The sequence below is a fragment of the Aotus nancymaae genome, unplaced genomic scaffold (genome assembly GCF_030222135.1).
Source record: "Aotus nancymaae isolate 86718 unplaced genomic scaffold, 86718_ANA_hifiasm-v0.15.2.pri h1tg000059l, whole genome shotgun sequence".
Classification (NCBI taxonomy): domain Eukaryota; kingdom Metazoa; phylum Chordata; class Mammalia; order Primates; family Aotidae; genus Aotus; species Aotus nancymaae.
Genome location: NW_026988473.1, coordinates 9,967,653 through 9,985,004, shown reverse-complemented (window position 1 = coordinate 9,985,004; position 17,352 = coordinate 9,967,653). Strand labels below are relative to the sequence as shown.

The following is a 17,352-nucleotide window of genomic DNA, read 5'->3' as shown; positions in this document are numbered from 1 at the left end:
AAATGGGTAAAGAAAAATTTGGGCTGGGCATGGTGGCTCAATCCTGTAATCCCAGTACTTTGGGAGGAAGAGGGAGGAGAATCACTTGAGGCCTGGAGTTAGCAATGTAGTGAAACCCTGTCTCTACAAGAAAGTTTCAAAATTAGTTGGGCATGGTGGTGCAAAGCTGTAGTCCCAGCTATTCAGGAGGCTGAGGCAGGTGGATTGCTTGAGCCTGGGAGTTTGAGGCTGAAGTGAGCTATGATTACATCACTGCAATCCAGCCTGAGCGAGACCTTATCTCTAAAAGATACAAACCATGACAAAAAAGGTGAAGTCTGACTCCAGCTACCTTTTCATCCTTATTACTTTCAGTGTCCTTCACTGTGAGCCATTCCCAACATATTCTCTACCTTCTCTTCCCCAAGACTTTTCCCTTTCCATACTCTAATAATTAATGTTCTTTTTGTTGACCATCTTATAATGTTCTAGCCATCCCATAAGCTTCTTTTGTTCAGTCAGTAAGCATTTACTGGTGCCCATTATATGCCAGTAGGCATCTAAAGGTAAATGTGTCATGGACTATTCCATGCAGCTGTTTTTGTACAGTCCATTTCACACGATGTATGTCATAGATATGTAGAATGCCCTCCCATGGGTGGCTTCTGGTTTTTTATTGGCTCTGACTTGAATAAAAATAAATCTAAGTTGATTACAAGTCTCATTTCACTCGCTGGGACTCTACTCCTTTCTTGATTGTGGTTTATTGAATTCAAATGCCACCTTCTGTTTGAAGTCTTCCTTAATCTCTTCAAGTCCAAGAAATCGTTTTCTCCTCTGTTCTCCTGTGGGGACATTTATCTCTCTACTGTGGTAGTTATGTCATCCTGTCTCATGTTATAGCCAAATACAGTACACCCTCGGTGCCCAGTTTATTTCTGTGTCTCCCAGAGCACCCAGCACAACTCTTTCTTCTCCATGGAGGTTACACCATTAGACACTTGTCAAATCAAACCATATTTCACTGACTCATTGGCCCAGACAGGAAGTAAATATGAATGAGGAGGCTGAGCTCTAAGCAGCACATAACCTGGCCTGTATCCAGGAAACAGAGGACTTTGGATCCTTCTAACCCTACCACCCAACTGGCCCCAGTGCATTCGCCTTCTCCGGAAAAGATAAAGTTTTCCACAGCAAAGAAAAGGGAATAGGATCAAGAGATACGTGGTTTCTGGCAGAGGAAGGTGAGTCTGCTTAATCTAGTGGTTTCTATGGGTAACTGAGAGTTGGTGAAAAGGTTTTTCTACCGATGATACTTATGGCAAACCAGTGTGGGTGAAGGATACGGCAAAGTGTATTGTACTATCTTTATTGGGTCTGCTCCAAGAGAAAGAAAAAGAAAGACAGGAGATGGAGAGGGAAGGGAGAAACAAAAAGAAAAAGAATTTTTTAAATCACACCAGAATTTATTAGTAGCCCAGAAAACTGAGCAGTAGAAGCTACCCAATGAACATACACTGCATTGGCTTCCCTTGAGGAGGATAATCTCCATTTAACTGATATTGACACAACTGGGACCTTGAGGATTCACGTCCACTCTCTCACTCTATTCCTTTTCCAGAAAATGAGAAAATTAAACTTAATGTTGTCCGAGAGATTGTCTAGTACTGAAATTTTGCTTTCAGCCAGTACTAACATACACAAAGCGTCACTCTAAACACTATAGGAGGCCCGGCACGGTGAGTCACATCTGTAATCCCAGCACTTAGGGAGGCCAAGGCGGGCAGATCACCTGAGGCTAGGAGTTTGAGACCAGCCTGGCCAACATGGAGAAACCCTGTCTTTACTAAAACTACAAAAATTAGCCAGGCATGGTGGCAGGTGCCTGTAATCCCAGCTACTTAGGAGGCTGAGGCAGGAGAGGCGCTTGAACCTGGGAGGCAGAGGTTGCAGTGAGCTGAGATCGTGCCACTGCACTCCAGCCTGGGTGATGGAGGGAGACTCCATCTCAAAAAAAATTTTTTTTAATTAAAAAATAAACACTATGAGAGACACAAAAATGTAAAAGACAGAGCCCCTGCCCTCTGGTATCCTTTACCGTCTTTGAATCTTAAGTTTTCTCCTCTGTAAAACTGAGCGGGTAAGAGAATGAAAGGAAATGTATTTGTAAAGCATCTCTTTTTTTTTTTTTTTTTTTTTGAGATGTTGAGATGGAGTTTCACTCTTGTTACCCAGGCTGGAGTGCAGTGGCTTGATCTCGGCTCACCGCAACCTCCGCCTTCTTGATTCGAGCGATTCTCCTGCCTCAGCCTCCTGAGTAGCTGGGACTACTGGCACTCGCCACCATGCCCGGTTAATTTTTGTATTTTTAGTAGAGACGGGGTTTCACCACGTTGACCAGGATGGTCTCGATCTCTTGACCTTGTGATCCACCCGCCTCAGCCTCCCAAAGTGCTGGGATTACAGGCTTGAGCCACCGCACCCGGCTTGTAAAGCATCTCTTAAGTGTCCTATAACTGATATCTAATATTATTTGTAAAATGGGATTCATAAACTTGTAGAGGGTTAAGATGCTCCAATGAGCTAGAAAAAGCAAAGGTCCTTTTTAAATGTAAGTACAAGTCCATATGTGAGGGACCACTCTGTCACATTTATTTTTTGGCAGCATGAATTCGATGGCTTCAGCAGTTCCGGTGGCCAATTCTGTGTTCGTGGTGACACCCCACAATGGTTATCCTGTGGCCTCAGGAGTGTCTCAGGTGCCCTTATATCCAAACAATCAGCCGCAAGTCCACCTGGTTCCTGGGAACCCTGGTTTGGTGTCGAATGTGAATATGCAGCCTGTGCAGAAAGTTTTGAAAGAAGGCAAAACCTTGGGGGTAAGTGAGATTTCCCTTCACAGGCCATGGGCAGCACAGCTGAAATGACAGCAGGGGGAAGGCCTGGGAAATACGCAAACTCCACATCCCGCAAGTGGGGCTGAGCTGATTGCGCCTTGCCAAGCATGCATCTATTAGGAAGCTCAGATGTACGACATCATGGGGGGGCCTCTGCACAGGCCTTGTATTTTCTGATTTAGGCATTTCAGGAAAGAGAAAGAAAAGCAACAAAAAAGCAGTGTGTTTGAATGTGGATCCTGTTACCAGCATCCACGCCCAGCCCTGTCCCAGCAAGAACAAAGCAGAGTACCAGGTGGAGTCGGAAGCCAGTCAAATCAAATCCATTATTTGCCCAGCAGGAAACAAAGCAGCTTAGACAACCAACAACATAATTCCCCATAGCAACCTCTGGAAAGGCTGTCCTGCACAGGACAAGGAAAAGCCCATTTCACTGTGTGGCTGAATTCGGATGCAGACTGCCCGAGCTCTGACCCTAGCTCCACCCTCAAATAGTGCTCATGGGAACGTAAATTGATACAACCCAGAGGGAGGGAAATGTTTATCTACCAAATTTACAAAATATCCAATAATTCCATTGCTGGAACTTTATCCTCCAGATATGCCTGGGCCCAGAAAAACCGTGATAGATGTGAACTTATTCATTGCAGCGTGGTTTGTGATAACAAAAGATTTGTAATATCTGCCAACATAATACTGATTAAGTCAGTATATTGTGCATCCAAAAATAAAATGTAGTGGAGCTGTAAAAAGAGCAAGCCCCAGGAGGCGGAGGTTGCAGTGAGACGAGATCGCGCCGCTGCACTCCAGCCTGGGCGATAAGAGTGAAACTCTGTCTCAAAACAAACCAACAAGAAAGCTCTTTAAGTAATGATAGGGACACACTCCAAGATATGGTGTTAATGGAAGAAAGTAAGGGGTAGACATTGTGTATAATTTGCTGACATTTACGCGAATTTAAGGAAACAATATATTTGCATTTGCTACCACATGTGTAATATGCAAACATACACAGACACTCTTTGACTTACGATGGGATTATGTCCCAATGTACCCATCATAAATTAAAAATATCATAAATCAAAAATACATTTAATACATCTAACCTACCAAACATCATAGGTTAGCCTCACCTACCTTAATCATGTTCAGAACACTTAACGTTAGCCTACAGTTGGGCAAAATCATCTAACACAAAGCCCATTTAATAATAAGATATTGAATAGCTCATGTAATTTACAGGATACTGGATGGAAAGTGAAAAGCAGAATGGTTGTATGGGTACTCCAAATACGATTTCTACTGAATTCATGTCACTTTCACACCATAATAAAGTTGAAAACTCTTTTTTTTTTTTTGAGACAGAATCTCACTCTGTCACCCAGGCTGAAGTGCAATGGTGTGATCTTGGCTCACTGCAACCTCTGCCTCCTATGTTCAACCAATTCTCTCACCGCAGCCCCCCAAGTAGCTGGGATTACAGCCACCTGCCATCATGCCTAGCTAATTTTTGTATTTTTGTAGAGACAGGGTTTCTCCATGTTGGCCAGGCTGGTCTTGAACTCCTGACCTCAGGTGATCCACCAGCTTCCGCCTCCCAAACTGCTGGGATTATAGGCATGAGCCACTATGTCCGGCCCACATGGCATTATTTATAAGGACACCAGTCATATTGGATTAGAGACCTGCCTACTCCAGTGTGACCTCATCCTGGCTAATTACATCTGCAACAACCCCATTTTCAAATAAGTTCACATTCTGAGGCACTTGGCATTAGAACCTCAACATATAGATTTGGAGGGGGTTTGAGGGAAGGAAGCATAATTCAACACATAACAATATCCTAAAGAAATAAGAGATGAGGGCAAGGATTTACATACAAGGATGTTTATCACAGTGTTACATATAATAGAAAAAAGTAAAAATAATCTTACCTGTCCAACAACTGTCTCAACTGCTCCACAGACCATCCACAATGGGATCTGAGCAGCCCTGAAAAAATATATGTTCCAAGAATACTTAAGGCCATGAGGACACATTCATGATAAAATATTAAGTTAATAGAATTCAGGGCCATGTTGTGCTATATTTGAAAAGAATAATGGAAGACTACACCAAAATGTAAATAATTGTTTTCTCCAGTCCGGGGGGAGGTTATAGGCAGTTTTTATTTCATTTTTGTATTTCCCATATAACCTTTTAGACCATGAAAGTAAAACATTAATTAAAATAAAAAGGAGGCTCATAGGGGAGGCAGGACCCAGCCTCAGAAACAAGGCTTCATTCAGCTTGTGGCTTTCCTAACAGGCCATCCAGATCATCATCGGCCTGTTTCACATCGGCCTCGGCTCCACCCTGGCGACAGTGCTCACAGGGCAGTACGTGTCTATTTCATTCTACGGAGGCTACCCCTTCTGGGGAGGCATGTGGGTGAGTAACTCAAGTCCCCTTGCAGATGAGTCCCCAGAAGGTGCCAAGGCGCTCAAGGCTGCCTTGCCAAGTTGTGCAGCTGTGCCCTGCAGAACGTTCTCAGCCACCCAAGTGTGGGGGGTCAGAATCCAGCCCCGGCCTTGTTCCAGAAGTATATTCGTTTGGTAGGGCCACCGTGACAAAGCATAATATCACAGGTTGGGTGGGTTAAACAACAGAAGTTTGTCATTTCACAGTTCTGGCGGCTGACAGTCTGGGATGGAGAGGTTAGCAGAAGGGTGTCCCCAAGGTCTCTGTCCTTGGCTTGCAGATGGTCGTCTTCCCCCTGGGCGTTTCCATGATCGTCCCTCCGTGCCTGTGTCCTAGTCTCTTCTTCCTATGAGGACACCAGTCACGTTGGATGAGGGTCCCCCCAATGACCTCATTTCACCTGAATTACCTTTTTAACAACCCTATCTCCAAACACAGTCACATTCTGAAGCACTACAGATTAGGGCTTCAACCTGCGAAATTTGGTGGAGGGTAGAGGGTGTGGACACAGTTCAGCCCATAATATCAATATCAAGCTACAACCCCACAAGGTGACAAGGTGACATCCCCCCAAAAGGAATATATTTTTTCTTTCCTTTCTTTTCTTTCTTTTTTTTTTTTTTTTTGAGATGGTGATGGAGTCTTACTCTGTCTCCCAGGCTGGAGTGCAGTGGTTCAATCTCGGCTTACCGCAAACTTTGTCTCCCAGGTTCAAGCGATTCTCCTGCCTCAGCCTCCCTAGTAGCTGGGATTACAGGCACCCACCACCACGCCAGCTAATTTTTGTATTTTTAGTATAAACAGGGTTTCACCAATGTTGGCCAGGTTGGTCTCAAACTCCTGACCTCAGGTGATCTGCCTGCCTCAGCCTCCCAAAGTGCTGGGATTACAGGCGTGAGCCACTGCACCCGGCCAAAAGGGATGTATTTTCTTAATTCACAAAGAAAACACCCACATGTAAAACACACACCGGGAATAGCCCCTGGTGTTATTGAACATAGGCCCACAAGCCTGGGCTCCCGGAGAAAAACGCTCTGCAAAGGTCAAGAGTGGCTTCCCAGCCGCAGAACAGCAAGACTTTGAGTGCTTAAGCAGTGGGGACTCGATCTAGAGTCTGCAATGGGTTTTGGGGGCTCCATTTTGCCGAAATACCTAATATGTTAGATGTGTATTATTTTTCTGGAAGGGTCCATAGCTTCCATCAGATTATCACAGTGGTCTGTGACTCTATAAAACATTAAGAACTACAATCCTTCTTCCTTGCCACTGTATTGCCTTTAATGGTTCCTTTGCAGTGAATCCCTGCCCCCCTCCACACACACACTCCTTCTCCTCCCCTCTCCACCTTCCTTTCTCCTTTCTCTCCCTTCTGTTACAGTCTTTCTCCTGACTTACATACCTACCTGTGACACTAATGCAACTTTTCTCATAAATGGTACAACTCCAGAGTAACCTAGGTCCCAGCCCGTCACTCTACCTCATAAGAGCTAAATCGAATGCCTAGAGCTGTCTCCATCCCCCACAACCACACAAGGTCTGCAAATAAACAGGCCTCCTCTAGTGAGGCCGTGGGCGTCCCTGTACCCTGCACACACCCAAACTCAGGACTCAGTCCCTTCCCTCCCGCAACCACTCACAAGACACCTATTTCTGTGTCTCTGACCTTCGCGGAATGTGGGGCTATGGAGAGGGCTAGATCGTGGCCACTCAGACCTACCACTGAGCACTGGATTCCACCAAGTGCTGGTGAGCAGCAGGCGGCTGTCCTGGCATCTCAAATGTCTCACAGACCACGCCCCCTCCTGCAAGCTGCTGAGTCCCTTCAGCCTGCATGACCTTCTTCCTTTCGTTCTGCAGGGCAGTTGTGTTCTTTGCTGCCTTCTTGATCCCAGGACTGTCTTTCTGTTTCCCAAAGATCATCAATAACCCTCTTCTGAAACAAAGGCCCATCTCCTCCAGCACCTCAGAAGGACTGAGAGGGACATCGAAAGTCCAGCCCTTCCTCCCCATAAAATCTCTATAAACAGAAGCGTGTGAGAGTGAGATATGTTTTTCCACTTGTAGGAAAATATGGCACTGGCCTTGGAAGGCAGAAGCAGCTGGAATAAATTTTCATTGTGAACAGCTATTTCCACTCTATGGCACATACATCATCTGCCCTGTGTGGGAGGGAGTATGGGGTGAGGGTTAGGAACATGGAGTCTGAAATCGAGCTGCCTGGATGTGATTCTCAGCTCTGCTACCTGCTGGATGATGTTGTGTGAGTTGTTTAAAATCTCTAAGCCTTAGTCTCCTCGTGGATAAAATGCCAAGAGTGACAGTGCTTGATGGGCCAGTGTGCAGTTCAATGAGGCGAGGTTAAATAAGCGCTGCATGTGTTGGGAGGAGGGCAGTGACGGGTTGCTTCTTTGGGGGCTTCTTTGGGGAGTCATTGAAATGTTCCAACTTAGATCGTAGTGATGAATGCACAACTCTATAAATATACAAAAAATAATTGCATTGTATACTTTAAATGGATGAATTACATATGAATTATGTCAATGAAACCTTTTTTAAAAAGCATTTTCTATAGTGCTTCACAAATGGTAGCTCTTATTAAATCAGAGCTCATGCCCTCTCATGCCACGGTTGCTAGCCCATTGGGCAAATGATGGCAGGTAATCTCCTCAGCCACTGTGCCTGCGGAATGCCAGTGTTGAATTAAATGCACACAATTGACATCCTCATATTTGATGTTCCGCATCATAGAGACACAACATTTATCTTAGTAACTAAAAATTACTGCATATGTGTCCAGGTATGCAGACAGGCAAGGATTGATGTCAGGCGTCTATCTAAAACCAGCAGAGAAGGTGCTGGTAACCCCTTCCTTCTTCCCTCTAGAGCCCCCAAACCTAACTGAATCTTGATATAAAGATTGGAAAACAACAGGGTGTACATGTGGGAAAATTAAATACAAAGAAATAATCTAACATTTATTGAGCATCTACTATGTGCAAAGATATACTAAATGCCAGATGTGGGGCATAAATGATGACGATGATGCTTGGGAAGAAATATAAATTTTCCCATTTTTTGGATGAGGAAATAAAGATTTAGAGAAGTTAATAACTTACCCAAGGTCAAGAGTTTTTAGCCAGAATTTAAAGCCAGGTTTGCTGGATCCTAGAATATATGTTTATTCCACCTCAGTGCCCTTTCATGCAGTACAAAACAGCTCATTTTTTCTGTTCCCCATGTTGAGCTGATGGTCCCAGCAAAGGAACCCACTGTCTGTGACCAGAATCGCAGAAGCCTGGGAAGGGCACCCTAGCCCCTGACCTCTTTTCTAAACCTACTCTGTTCTGCACCAGTTTATCATTTCAGGATCCCTCTCCGTGGCAGCAGAAAATCAGCCGTCTTCTTACTGCCTGGTAAGTTACACTCTGAGATTAGCTCTTCCAACTGGAGATCTATAGAATGGTGTCACAAGGGGAAAAATAAGGTCACACACAATTCCTCCCCCAGCCTTGCACCTACTATAACCAGACCTTGGGTGCTTACACACATGCCCGCTCATACAGACTGGCCACAGGAGCCTGGCCCTGGAGTCACATGTGGAAAAGTCCTAAGAGGATGCAGAGGTGAGAAGGGGCAATGCAGTCACCTTAGTTAAGGCCTTAGAGTGTGGAGAGCGGGAGAGAGAGAACAGCTTTCCTAAGAAGCCCTGCCATGGAGAGGCACAGAGCTCCCAGGGACCCAGGGCTGCCCTCTAGCAGAGCCAGGAGCTAAGAGTACCTCCAGTGCACAGAGCAGGCCTCCAGGGAAGCCAAAGCAGCCTCAGTCACTTGCTTCCCTATGGATTCCAGCCAGCAGAGCTCTGACAATCAACATGGACAAAGCTTTGTGCTCCCCTAGCAACAGACAAAGAAAGGACCTTCATTCCTCTCACAAGCAGGTTACCAAGGTAAAGGGACTCAAGGTGAACCAGGTCCCTACAACCAGATGAAATCTATCTGAAAGTCTCCGAAAGAAAGCTCAAAATATCAAAGCATATCTTTCGGCACATGGCCCAGAATCATGGAACATCTGAGCTGATCACATCCCAAGACACTCGGGCTGAGACTCTATTTATCCTATGGGACAAATAGGTCAAGTGTTTCCCAAAGATTCTTTTTTCTTTTCTTTTCTTTTTTCTTTTTCTTTTTTTTTTTCTTTTTTTTTTTTTTTGAGATGGAGTCTTGCTCTTGTCATCTAGGCTGGAGTGCAGTGGCACCATCTCGGCTGACTGCAGCCTCTGCCTCCCAAGTCCAAGCGATTCTCCTGCCTCAGCCTCCCGAGTAACTGAGATTACAGGTGCCTGCCACCACACCCAGCTAATTTTTGTATTTTTAGTAGAGATGGGGTTTCACCATATTGGCCAGGCTGGTCTCAAACTCCTGACCTCATGATTCACCCACTTTGGCCTCCCAAAGTGCTGGGATTACAGACGTGAGCCACTGCTCCCGGCCCCCTGCCTCTTTTTTGTGAGATGAAGTCTCACTCTGTCACCCAGGCTGGAGCATAGTGGTTTGATCTCGACTCACTGCAGCCTCCGCCTCGAGTTCAAGCAATTCTCCTACCTCAGCCTCCTGAGTATCTGGATTACAGGTGCACACCACCATGCCCAGCTAATTCTTGTATTTTTGGTAGAGATGGGGTTTCACCATGTTGGCCAGGCTGTTCTTGAATTCCTGACCTCAGCCTCCCAAAGTGCTGGGATTACAGCTGCGAGCCACCTCGCCCAGCCCCACAGATTATTCTTGAGAACATTTCTCCCATGATATGCTTAATGAAGATAGTTAGATGAACTTGGGAAAAATCTCTATTTATTGTCCCCTCTCTGAAAACTCTAAAAGGCTCTGAGAAGTCCTGCAGCGATGATGTGTTTACCTTTGCTCAACCCAGCTATTTTACCCCAAAAGCTAACTTACCCCAAAACGTTTCTTGCACAGAACACCTCTTTACTTGTGGTGGAAATAGGGTTCCTGGGATTCACATTAAGAAACACTTGTTGATGAAAAGAGTTATAGAAATGGATGGTGGCAATGGTTGCCCAGCATTACAGATGTATTTAATGCTCCTGAACTGTAGCACTTGAAAATGATTCAGATGTGAAATTTCATGTTGTGTATATTTTAACACAATTTTACAAATTGGGGGAAAAAAGAAACACTTGTTGGGTCTCCATTCATCTCAACTCTAACAGTTTTTCTCTCCTACCCTGACCCTCTGTGTCTTCTTCAGCTGTCTGGCAGTTTGGGCTTGAACATCGTCAGTGCAATCTCCTCTGCAGTTGGAGTCATACTCTTAATCACAGATCTAAGCATTTCCCATTCATATGGCTACCCCAACCATTATCCTGACACCTGGGGCGTGGTGAGTATCCCTCTCAACCAAAGATCCTCCAAGTTCTGACTTAACTACATTTAGAAAACTCTCAGAAAGAGCCTGACAACCAAGCTTCCTCACCAAGCATGGGGGGAAAAGGAGGTGCTATCAGAATGGGAACAAAATTTAAAGTCCTTGACCCATGGCTTTAAGGACATGGCCTTTCTTAGTTTGGACTTCTGCCTTTGTAAAACAATGCCTACCTTGTGACAATGTTGAGAGAATTAAATGCAATTTTACAAAGAATGTGTATGTACCCACCAACCAGCACCTCTCCTCACATTCTCTGCCTCCTTGTCCATTACTGTAGGCAAGGGCTTAGCAAACTTGTTCTCTAAAGGGCCAGTAGTAAGCATTTAAGGTTTTGCAGGTCTACAGTCTCTGTCGTGCAGCTATAGCTGCCTTATGGCAGCCACAGAAAACACTAAACAAATGAACATGGCTGTGTTCTGATAAAACTTTATTTACAGAACAGGCAGCAGGCAGGATTTGACCCACAGATCATAATTCACCAACCTGTACTATACACCAGCACTGTCCAATGGGAATATGCAAGCCACATATGTTATTTTAAATTTCCTAGTTGCCACATTTAGGAGAGAAAGGGAAAAAGCAATGGGTGAAATTGATTTTAATCATCTATTTTATTTAACCCAATATATCCAAAAAGTTGTCATTTCAACATGTAATGGGTAAAACTTGGTTTGCTATTTTGCATTTGGGGAACTAAATCTTTGAAATCCAGTGTGTATTTTGCACTTAACGACACATCTTGATTTGGGACCAGCTGCATCTCCAGTGTTTAAAAGCTATATGGGAATCATGGCTACTGAATTGAACGGGGCAGCTACAGATGAGCCTCCTGTGTCCTATGTAAATTCAGTCTCTGTCTGTACAACTGAATCCATCCTCTCCTACCTGCTCAAGTTCTCCTCCCCTCTCCCTCATCCCGTCTCTCCTCTACATTATCAGTGTTTCCCCCTTTACTGGGGCTTTTGCATCCGCATTAAGCATGCTTTTGTTTCTTAAAAAAAAAACCAACCAACCTCCTCTTGGCTCTACTTCCCTTATCAGCTACCACCCTATGTCTCTGGCCCTCTCTGCAAACAAATTCTTAAAAGAATTGTCTATGCTCAGTGACTCCAATCCTCTTCTCTCACATTCTCTCTGAACCTGCTCCAATTAGACGTGCAGCCTCACTTCCCCAGACGCCTGCTCTTCTCCAAATCCCCAGCTCTTCTCCGAATCCCCATTGGGTGATGGATCCCTCTTCTCAGAGGGACTTTGCCGGGCTTCCAGGCTCCACCCTCACCGGTTGTCCTCTTCTCTGCCTCCTCTGCTAGTTCTCTTTTTCCCAATCTCTTAGGCTCAATAACTGGTTCTCTGGTTTTCTCTCTCTATTCGTTTGTCCATCTCATTTAGTCTGGCGACTGGAAACGCCTTCTCTATGACAATCGTTCCAGAACCCACGGCTCCAGCCAAATCTTCTCTCCTACACACCAATCTGACATGTCCAATAGTCAATTCATCAGCTCAGAGTTCATACATCCACGTCCGATCTCCAGATGTCACTTCCCAAGCTTTCCGCACTCAGTTTTCTTGATTGCAGTTAATGGCAACTTCATCCTTCCGGTTGCTCGGGACAAAACCCTGGAATCATCATTGACCCTCTCTTTCTCTTACACCTCACAGCCAGTCCCTCAGGCGATCCTGTTGATTCTACTTTCAAAATGCATTCAGAATCCCACCATCGTCCCTCAGCCCCTCTACTCCCACACTGGCTGAGCCACCACACCGCTCATCTGGTCATGGAAACAGCCTCCTGAGTGCTCCCCTTCCCCCACTCTGGCCTCACTGCAGCTGTTGATAGAGTGGCCACGAGAGGGATCCTTTGGAAACGTATGATCCCATCACTTCTCTGCTGGCATCTTACTCAGAAAAAAAGCCTACATCCCTCCTAAAGATGCTGGCCCTCAGGCGCCCCTGGCCCCGGGCTCTGCTGCCATCCTCCGGCTCTACTGCCATCCTCCAGCTCTGCTGCTGAACCACAGGAAACTCCTTGATGTTTTCTCCAACACTCTAGGCATGTTTCCACCTTCAGGCCTGGAATGTTCCCTCTGACTGGGGCACTCTTCTCTCAGATGTCCCCACAGCTTCCTCCCTCCCTTCCTCGTCTCCTTCAGATCACTGTTCTGCAACCCCCTTCCCAATGAGGCCCACCTGAACTACTCAACACTCACACTCTCCCAGCAACCAGCTTCCCTTCCCCTTATCTATCTTTCCTGTAGTCTATGCATCTAACACCCTCTGTAACTGACTTATTCGTTACATTTCATATGTCCCCTCCCACTGGAATGAGCTTCTTAAGGGTAGGGATGTTTTCTGTTTCATTCACGTCATACCTCAGATACCTAGAACCGTGCCTGACACATGGTTGACACTCCATAAACATTTGTCAAAGAATAAATGAATGTGCCAGCTGTGATGCGTAGTCAGTAAACATCAACAGCCATTAACTGTTGTTTGTATTTGATCAGATCCTTTTCTCTGCAAGAGACTGAAAGACTTACCTTTCCAAGATTCTTAAGCAAAGCCTCTCCCTAGAGACCCTATGGACCAAGTCCATGTCATTTATCAAAAGCGCCTTGACTTTTTCCCCTCCCAGAAATAATTTATGGCTCCCAGATACTTTAGGATTAAAATCCAAATTCCTCAGCCAGGTATTTACCTTCCCTGGGGATCTGGTTCTCACTGTGCCCTACAGCTCACCTCCCTTCAAATCTCTCACTCACCCTGAACCCCAGCTACTCCCGTCTGCTGGGAGAGGCAGGCACAACAGAGTACTTGGGAATTTTCCTGCTGAGAAAGAACCAACCAAGGAGGCATGGACCGTCCAATACAAGAAATTAAGCTGCAAACGCTGGTGGAGGAACTAAGGGAAAGGAAGATGGGAGAAGCGTTTAGGAGAAACTAAACCCCAAGTGGTACAGCCAAGTCCTGTGTGGAGTAGAGGGAGCAATAATTTTTGAGTCAGAAAACTTGGCTTTCAATGTCGTTCTGCCAGTGATTGATCTTGGAACAAGAACTTCCCCCATGCCCACCACCCATTCCACCTTCCAGCCTCAGTCCTCCCATCTGAACGTGGAGGTTCCGACTGATCTGAGCTTTGCAAGTAATGACCCAAGGAATAGAGAGGCTCTGGGGTTTCCACAGCAGGAATTATTTTTCGTCAAATAACAAATATCTCAGCTGCTTCAGGAACCCCTTTTCCATGAAAGATTTTATGTGTAAAAGGATTTTATCTTTTTAAAAATTGAAAAGGACCAGTGTCCTTTGCCCAGACTCTTGTACTCTAAGTCTCTGTGATCCATTGACTTAGACATTATTGTCCTGCCATCCCCCTTTCCTGAGACACCCGCCTCTACCCTCACCTTCTCTAATCCCTTCATGAGAATGAACCTCTCCCTACTCAGTGCCCTGAGATACCTTTTTGCTGCTCTGTAGATCTTACCCCATCTGATGTGAATTAGAATTATCATCTGCATCTGTCTTCCTACTAGATTTTGCCTCTCAGGATGCATTTCTTAGCCGCTTGTACCAAATAGATGTTTAATAACTACTTGCTAAATGGAGAGGAAGGAGAAGAAAAGGGGCTAAAGAGAGGCGTCTCCAAAAGGGAGAATTCTCCAAGCAGCTGGCTGTCACCAGTGCTGTTTTTAAAAAGCATACTTGAGGCCAGGCACAGTGGCTTACACATGTAATCCCAGCACTTTGAGAGGCCGAGGCAAGTGGATCACTTGAGCTCAAGAGTTCAAGACCAGCTTGGGCCACATGGCGAAACCCCATCTATGCAAAATATACAAAAATTAGCCAGGCATAGTAGCACGTGCCTGTAATCCCAGCTATTCAGGAGGCTGAGGCACGAGAATTCCTTGAACCCAGGAGGTGGAGCTCACAGTGCCAAGATCATGCCACTTGCACTCCAACTCAGGTGGCAGAGTTGACACTCTGTCTCAAAAAAAAAAAATAATTGAGAGACATTTCTTTGGTGCCTACCACATGCCATCCACCTTCACTAAGAAATGTTCTCATGTCACATAATTGGAACCCAAATGGTAATGGGAGTCATTCCTGCACGTTTTACATTAAAACTCTCTTCCCAGATACTCTGAAAGACCCCATACTCCTGGGTATTCGTGGGTAACAGCAAGTGGAGCTGTTTCTATTTCTGTTCTATTTCTCCTGGTTACCTCCTGCTACTGTTAAATTACTTCAGTTTGGGGATTCTTTCACTGACTCTTCTTCCCAAGCCAGAGAAGCAGCCCCAATTCCTCCCCTCCACCAAACACCACTGTCACAAGCTAAGAAAGTCTTTTCAGAGGCTGACTTTTTCCCAAAGGTTCAGAGGGATGGTGGAGGTTGACATCAGAGCCCAGCAAACCACCGATTACTAAAGATTAGACATCCTTGCTTTGGGAAGTCTTCGTTTTTCACAGGAGGCCTTTTCCTGTGGCCTCCCCGTTCCCACCATGGTGCTCCGTTCCTTGTTTTTCCTCTAGCCATCTCCCTGTTCTCTCTGTGGCTTGTCCATACCCTCCAGTTCCTAGCCACAGCCTCTCCAGAGCAGCATCACTGCTTCCCTGACCCCAGAGCACACCCTCAGGTCTCCACACCCAAAGCAACCTATCCGGGGCTTCCCTAAACATGGTCATCTTTTTTCGCAGAGGAGTACTACCAAGTAAGTGTTGCAATAACAATTATTTTACCCCCACACTTCACCCTTACAAAAACCCCGTGGGAAATTTTCCCTGCAAGGCTGAGAGAGGACAGGGGACTGCCCCCAAACCACAGAGAGTCCATGGCAGGGCCCCGTGAGAGGTCAGTTCAGACTCCCAATCCAGTGCTCCTGTCCTCGCTGTCTGCTCTGCCTCCAGAACCCTGGAATGGCGATTTCTGGCGTGCTCCTGATCTTCTCTCTCCTGGAGTTTGGCATTGCATGCACATCTTCCCACTTTGGCTGCCAGTTGCTCTGCTGTCAACCAAGCAATGTAAGTCCCAGGGTTCCTCAGTGGGTGGAACGATGCCCCCATAAAGGTGGAGACAAGGGAGCTCTTTTTGCTTTCCACTCCCTGCTCAGGAGCAGGAGTAGTTCCTCGCTGTCCGAGGCCTGCCCTTCTTTCACCCTTCTTAGCGTGCCCCCTGTGTGCCTGTGTTTTCCAGGTGGGACAAGTGAGTGTCATCTATCCAAACGTCTACGCAGCAAACCCAGTGGTCACCCCAGAACCGGTGACGTCACCCTCACCACCAAGTTATTCCAGTGAGATGCAAGCAAACAAGTAAAGCTACAGATTCCGGAAGCATCTTTCACTGGGACCAAAAGAAGTCCTTCTCCCTTTCTGGGCTTCCATAACCCAGGTTGCTCCTGTTCTGACAGCTGAGGAAACGTCTCCCCGACTGTTTGTACTCTCAACATTATTCTTCAATTCAGCCTAGAAAATCATGTTGTTTCTCTATTAAGAAGAAGGGATCTTAAATGGATGTTAACGAGGAGGCCCTCCCTAGGGCACGTGCATCTGCACGCATACAGGCATCCACCTGCAGCCTTGGCACACACACATTCATGTGCTCTGCTGCACGCGAGCTCGTGGGTTAGAGAAACACATATCTAGACATTCAATCTTCACTCTTTCAATTGTGCATTCATTGAATAAATAGATATTGAGCATTCAATGTGTTCAAAGCTCTCTTCATGGCAGGAGGGGGCTGGGCATTGACATGACACAGTCTTGGACCTCAAGGAACTTCTGGCCTCAGAAGAAAGGACACCAGGACACCATGGGGGGAATTTTCAATTATACAGGGCAACGTGGGGGAGAAGCAGAAGGAGCTGGCTGTGGTGAAGAAAGGAATGAGGAGAGTAGAGGTCAGGCCTGGTTGGGGGAGCAACATCTGAATGGGGCTCTAAAGGACAGTGAGGATTTTCAGGGTAATAAGGGACTACATGGTTTGGGAAGCCCTCAGAGAGAATGATCAGCCCTTTTAGATTCTGTTACCAATGATGCGACCAAATTCATGAATGTGCAAGAATGCAGAAGGAATCTTCCAGAGACATAAGGCTAGTGCATCATTATCTGTAAAAGGACTAATTCCAAAGAGAAATGGCTGTGTCATTATTGTTACCAGGTCTGCATTGACAGTGGTAACAGCATGAAAAAGGACTAATCCTTTCAGCACATGGCTCACTCTCTAGAAAGGTCTACCAAACAGCGTGGTCCCTCATTACACTGAAAATCCCTCACTGTCCTTTAATGACCTACTTAGATGTTGCTTCCTGAACCAGGCAAAATTTAAATATTGTTACCTGTGATGACCAATAGGCATCCAAGAGTGTGCATTCTGATGGGTTAGATCAGTAATCCCTGAAGTCCAGGTGTTGCCAAGCTTTCCTCAGCTCCAGAAGCACTGCAAGGGTTTTTTGTGGTTTGTTTGTTTTGATTACTAAACACAAAAATGTGATTTTGCTCCTGTAAATAATTTGTTCTCAGGGTTATCTAAGAAGTTGCTTCTAAATGGCATGCAGTTAGAGGTCTGTCGCTCGTGCACCTGC

At 45.8% G+C, this 17,352-nt stretch overlaps 1 protein-coding gene across 1 annotated transcript; it reads left to right on the top strand.

Annotated features, from left to right (window-relative positions):
• The first annotated feature begins 1,104 nt into the window (after positions 1-1,104).
• Positions 1,105-16,475, top strand: MS4A8 (membrane spanning 4-domains A8). Its single transcript, XM_064365492.1, has 7 exons — positions 1,105-1,223; positions 2,645-2,858; positions 5,184-5,306; positions 8,690-8,749; positions 10,602-10,733; positions 15,680-15,793; positions 15,966-16,475. Exons 2-7 carry the CDS (start codon positions 2,646-2,648, stop codon positions 16,083-16,085), a joined length of 762 nt encoding a protein of 253 aa, XP_064221562.1. The 5' UTR covers positions 1,105-1,223; position 2,645; the 3' UTR covers positions 16,086-16,475.
• Positions 16,476-17,352: the final 877 nt, after the last annotated feature.

Bases quoted from the DNA above. Each gene is read 5' to 3' on its own strand.
- MS4A8 (XM_064365492.1), top strand. From the start codon at position 2,646: ATGAATTCGATGGCTTCAGCAGTTCCGGTGGCCAATTCTGTGTTCGTG. The intron at 2,859-5,183 runs GTAAGTGAGATT...CTTTCCTAACAG, and splicing joins AAGAAGGCAAAACCTTGGGG to GCCATCCAGATCATCATCGG. The intron at 5,307-8,689 runs GTGAGTAACTCA...GTTCTGCACCAG, and splicing joins CCTTCTGGGGAGGCATGTGG to TTTATCATTTCAGGATCCCT.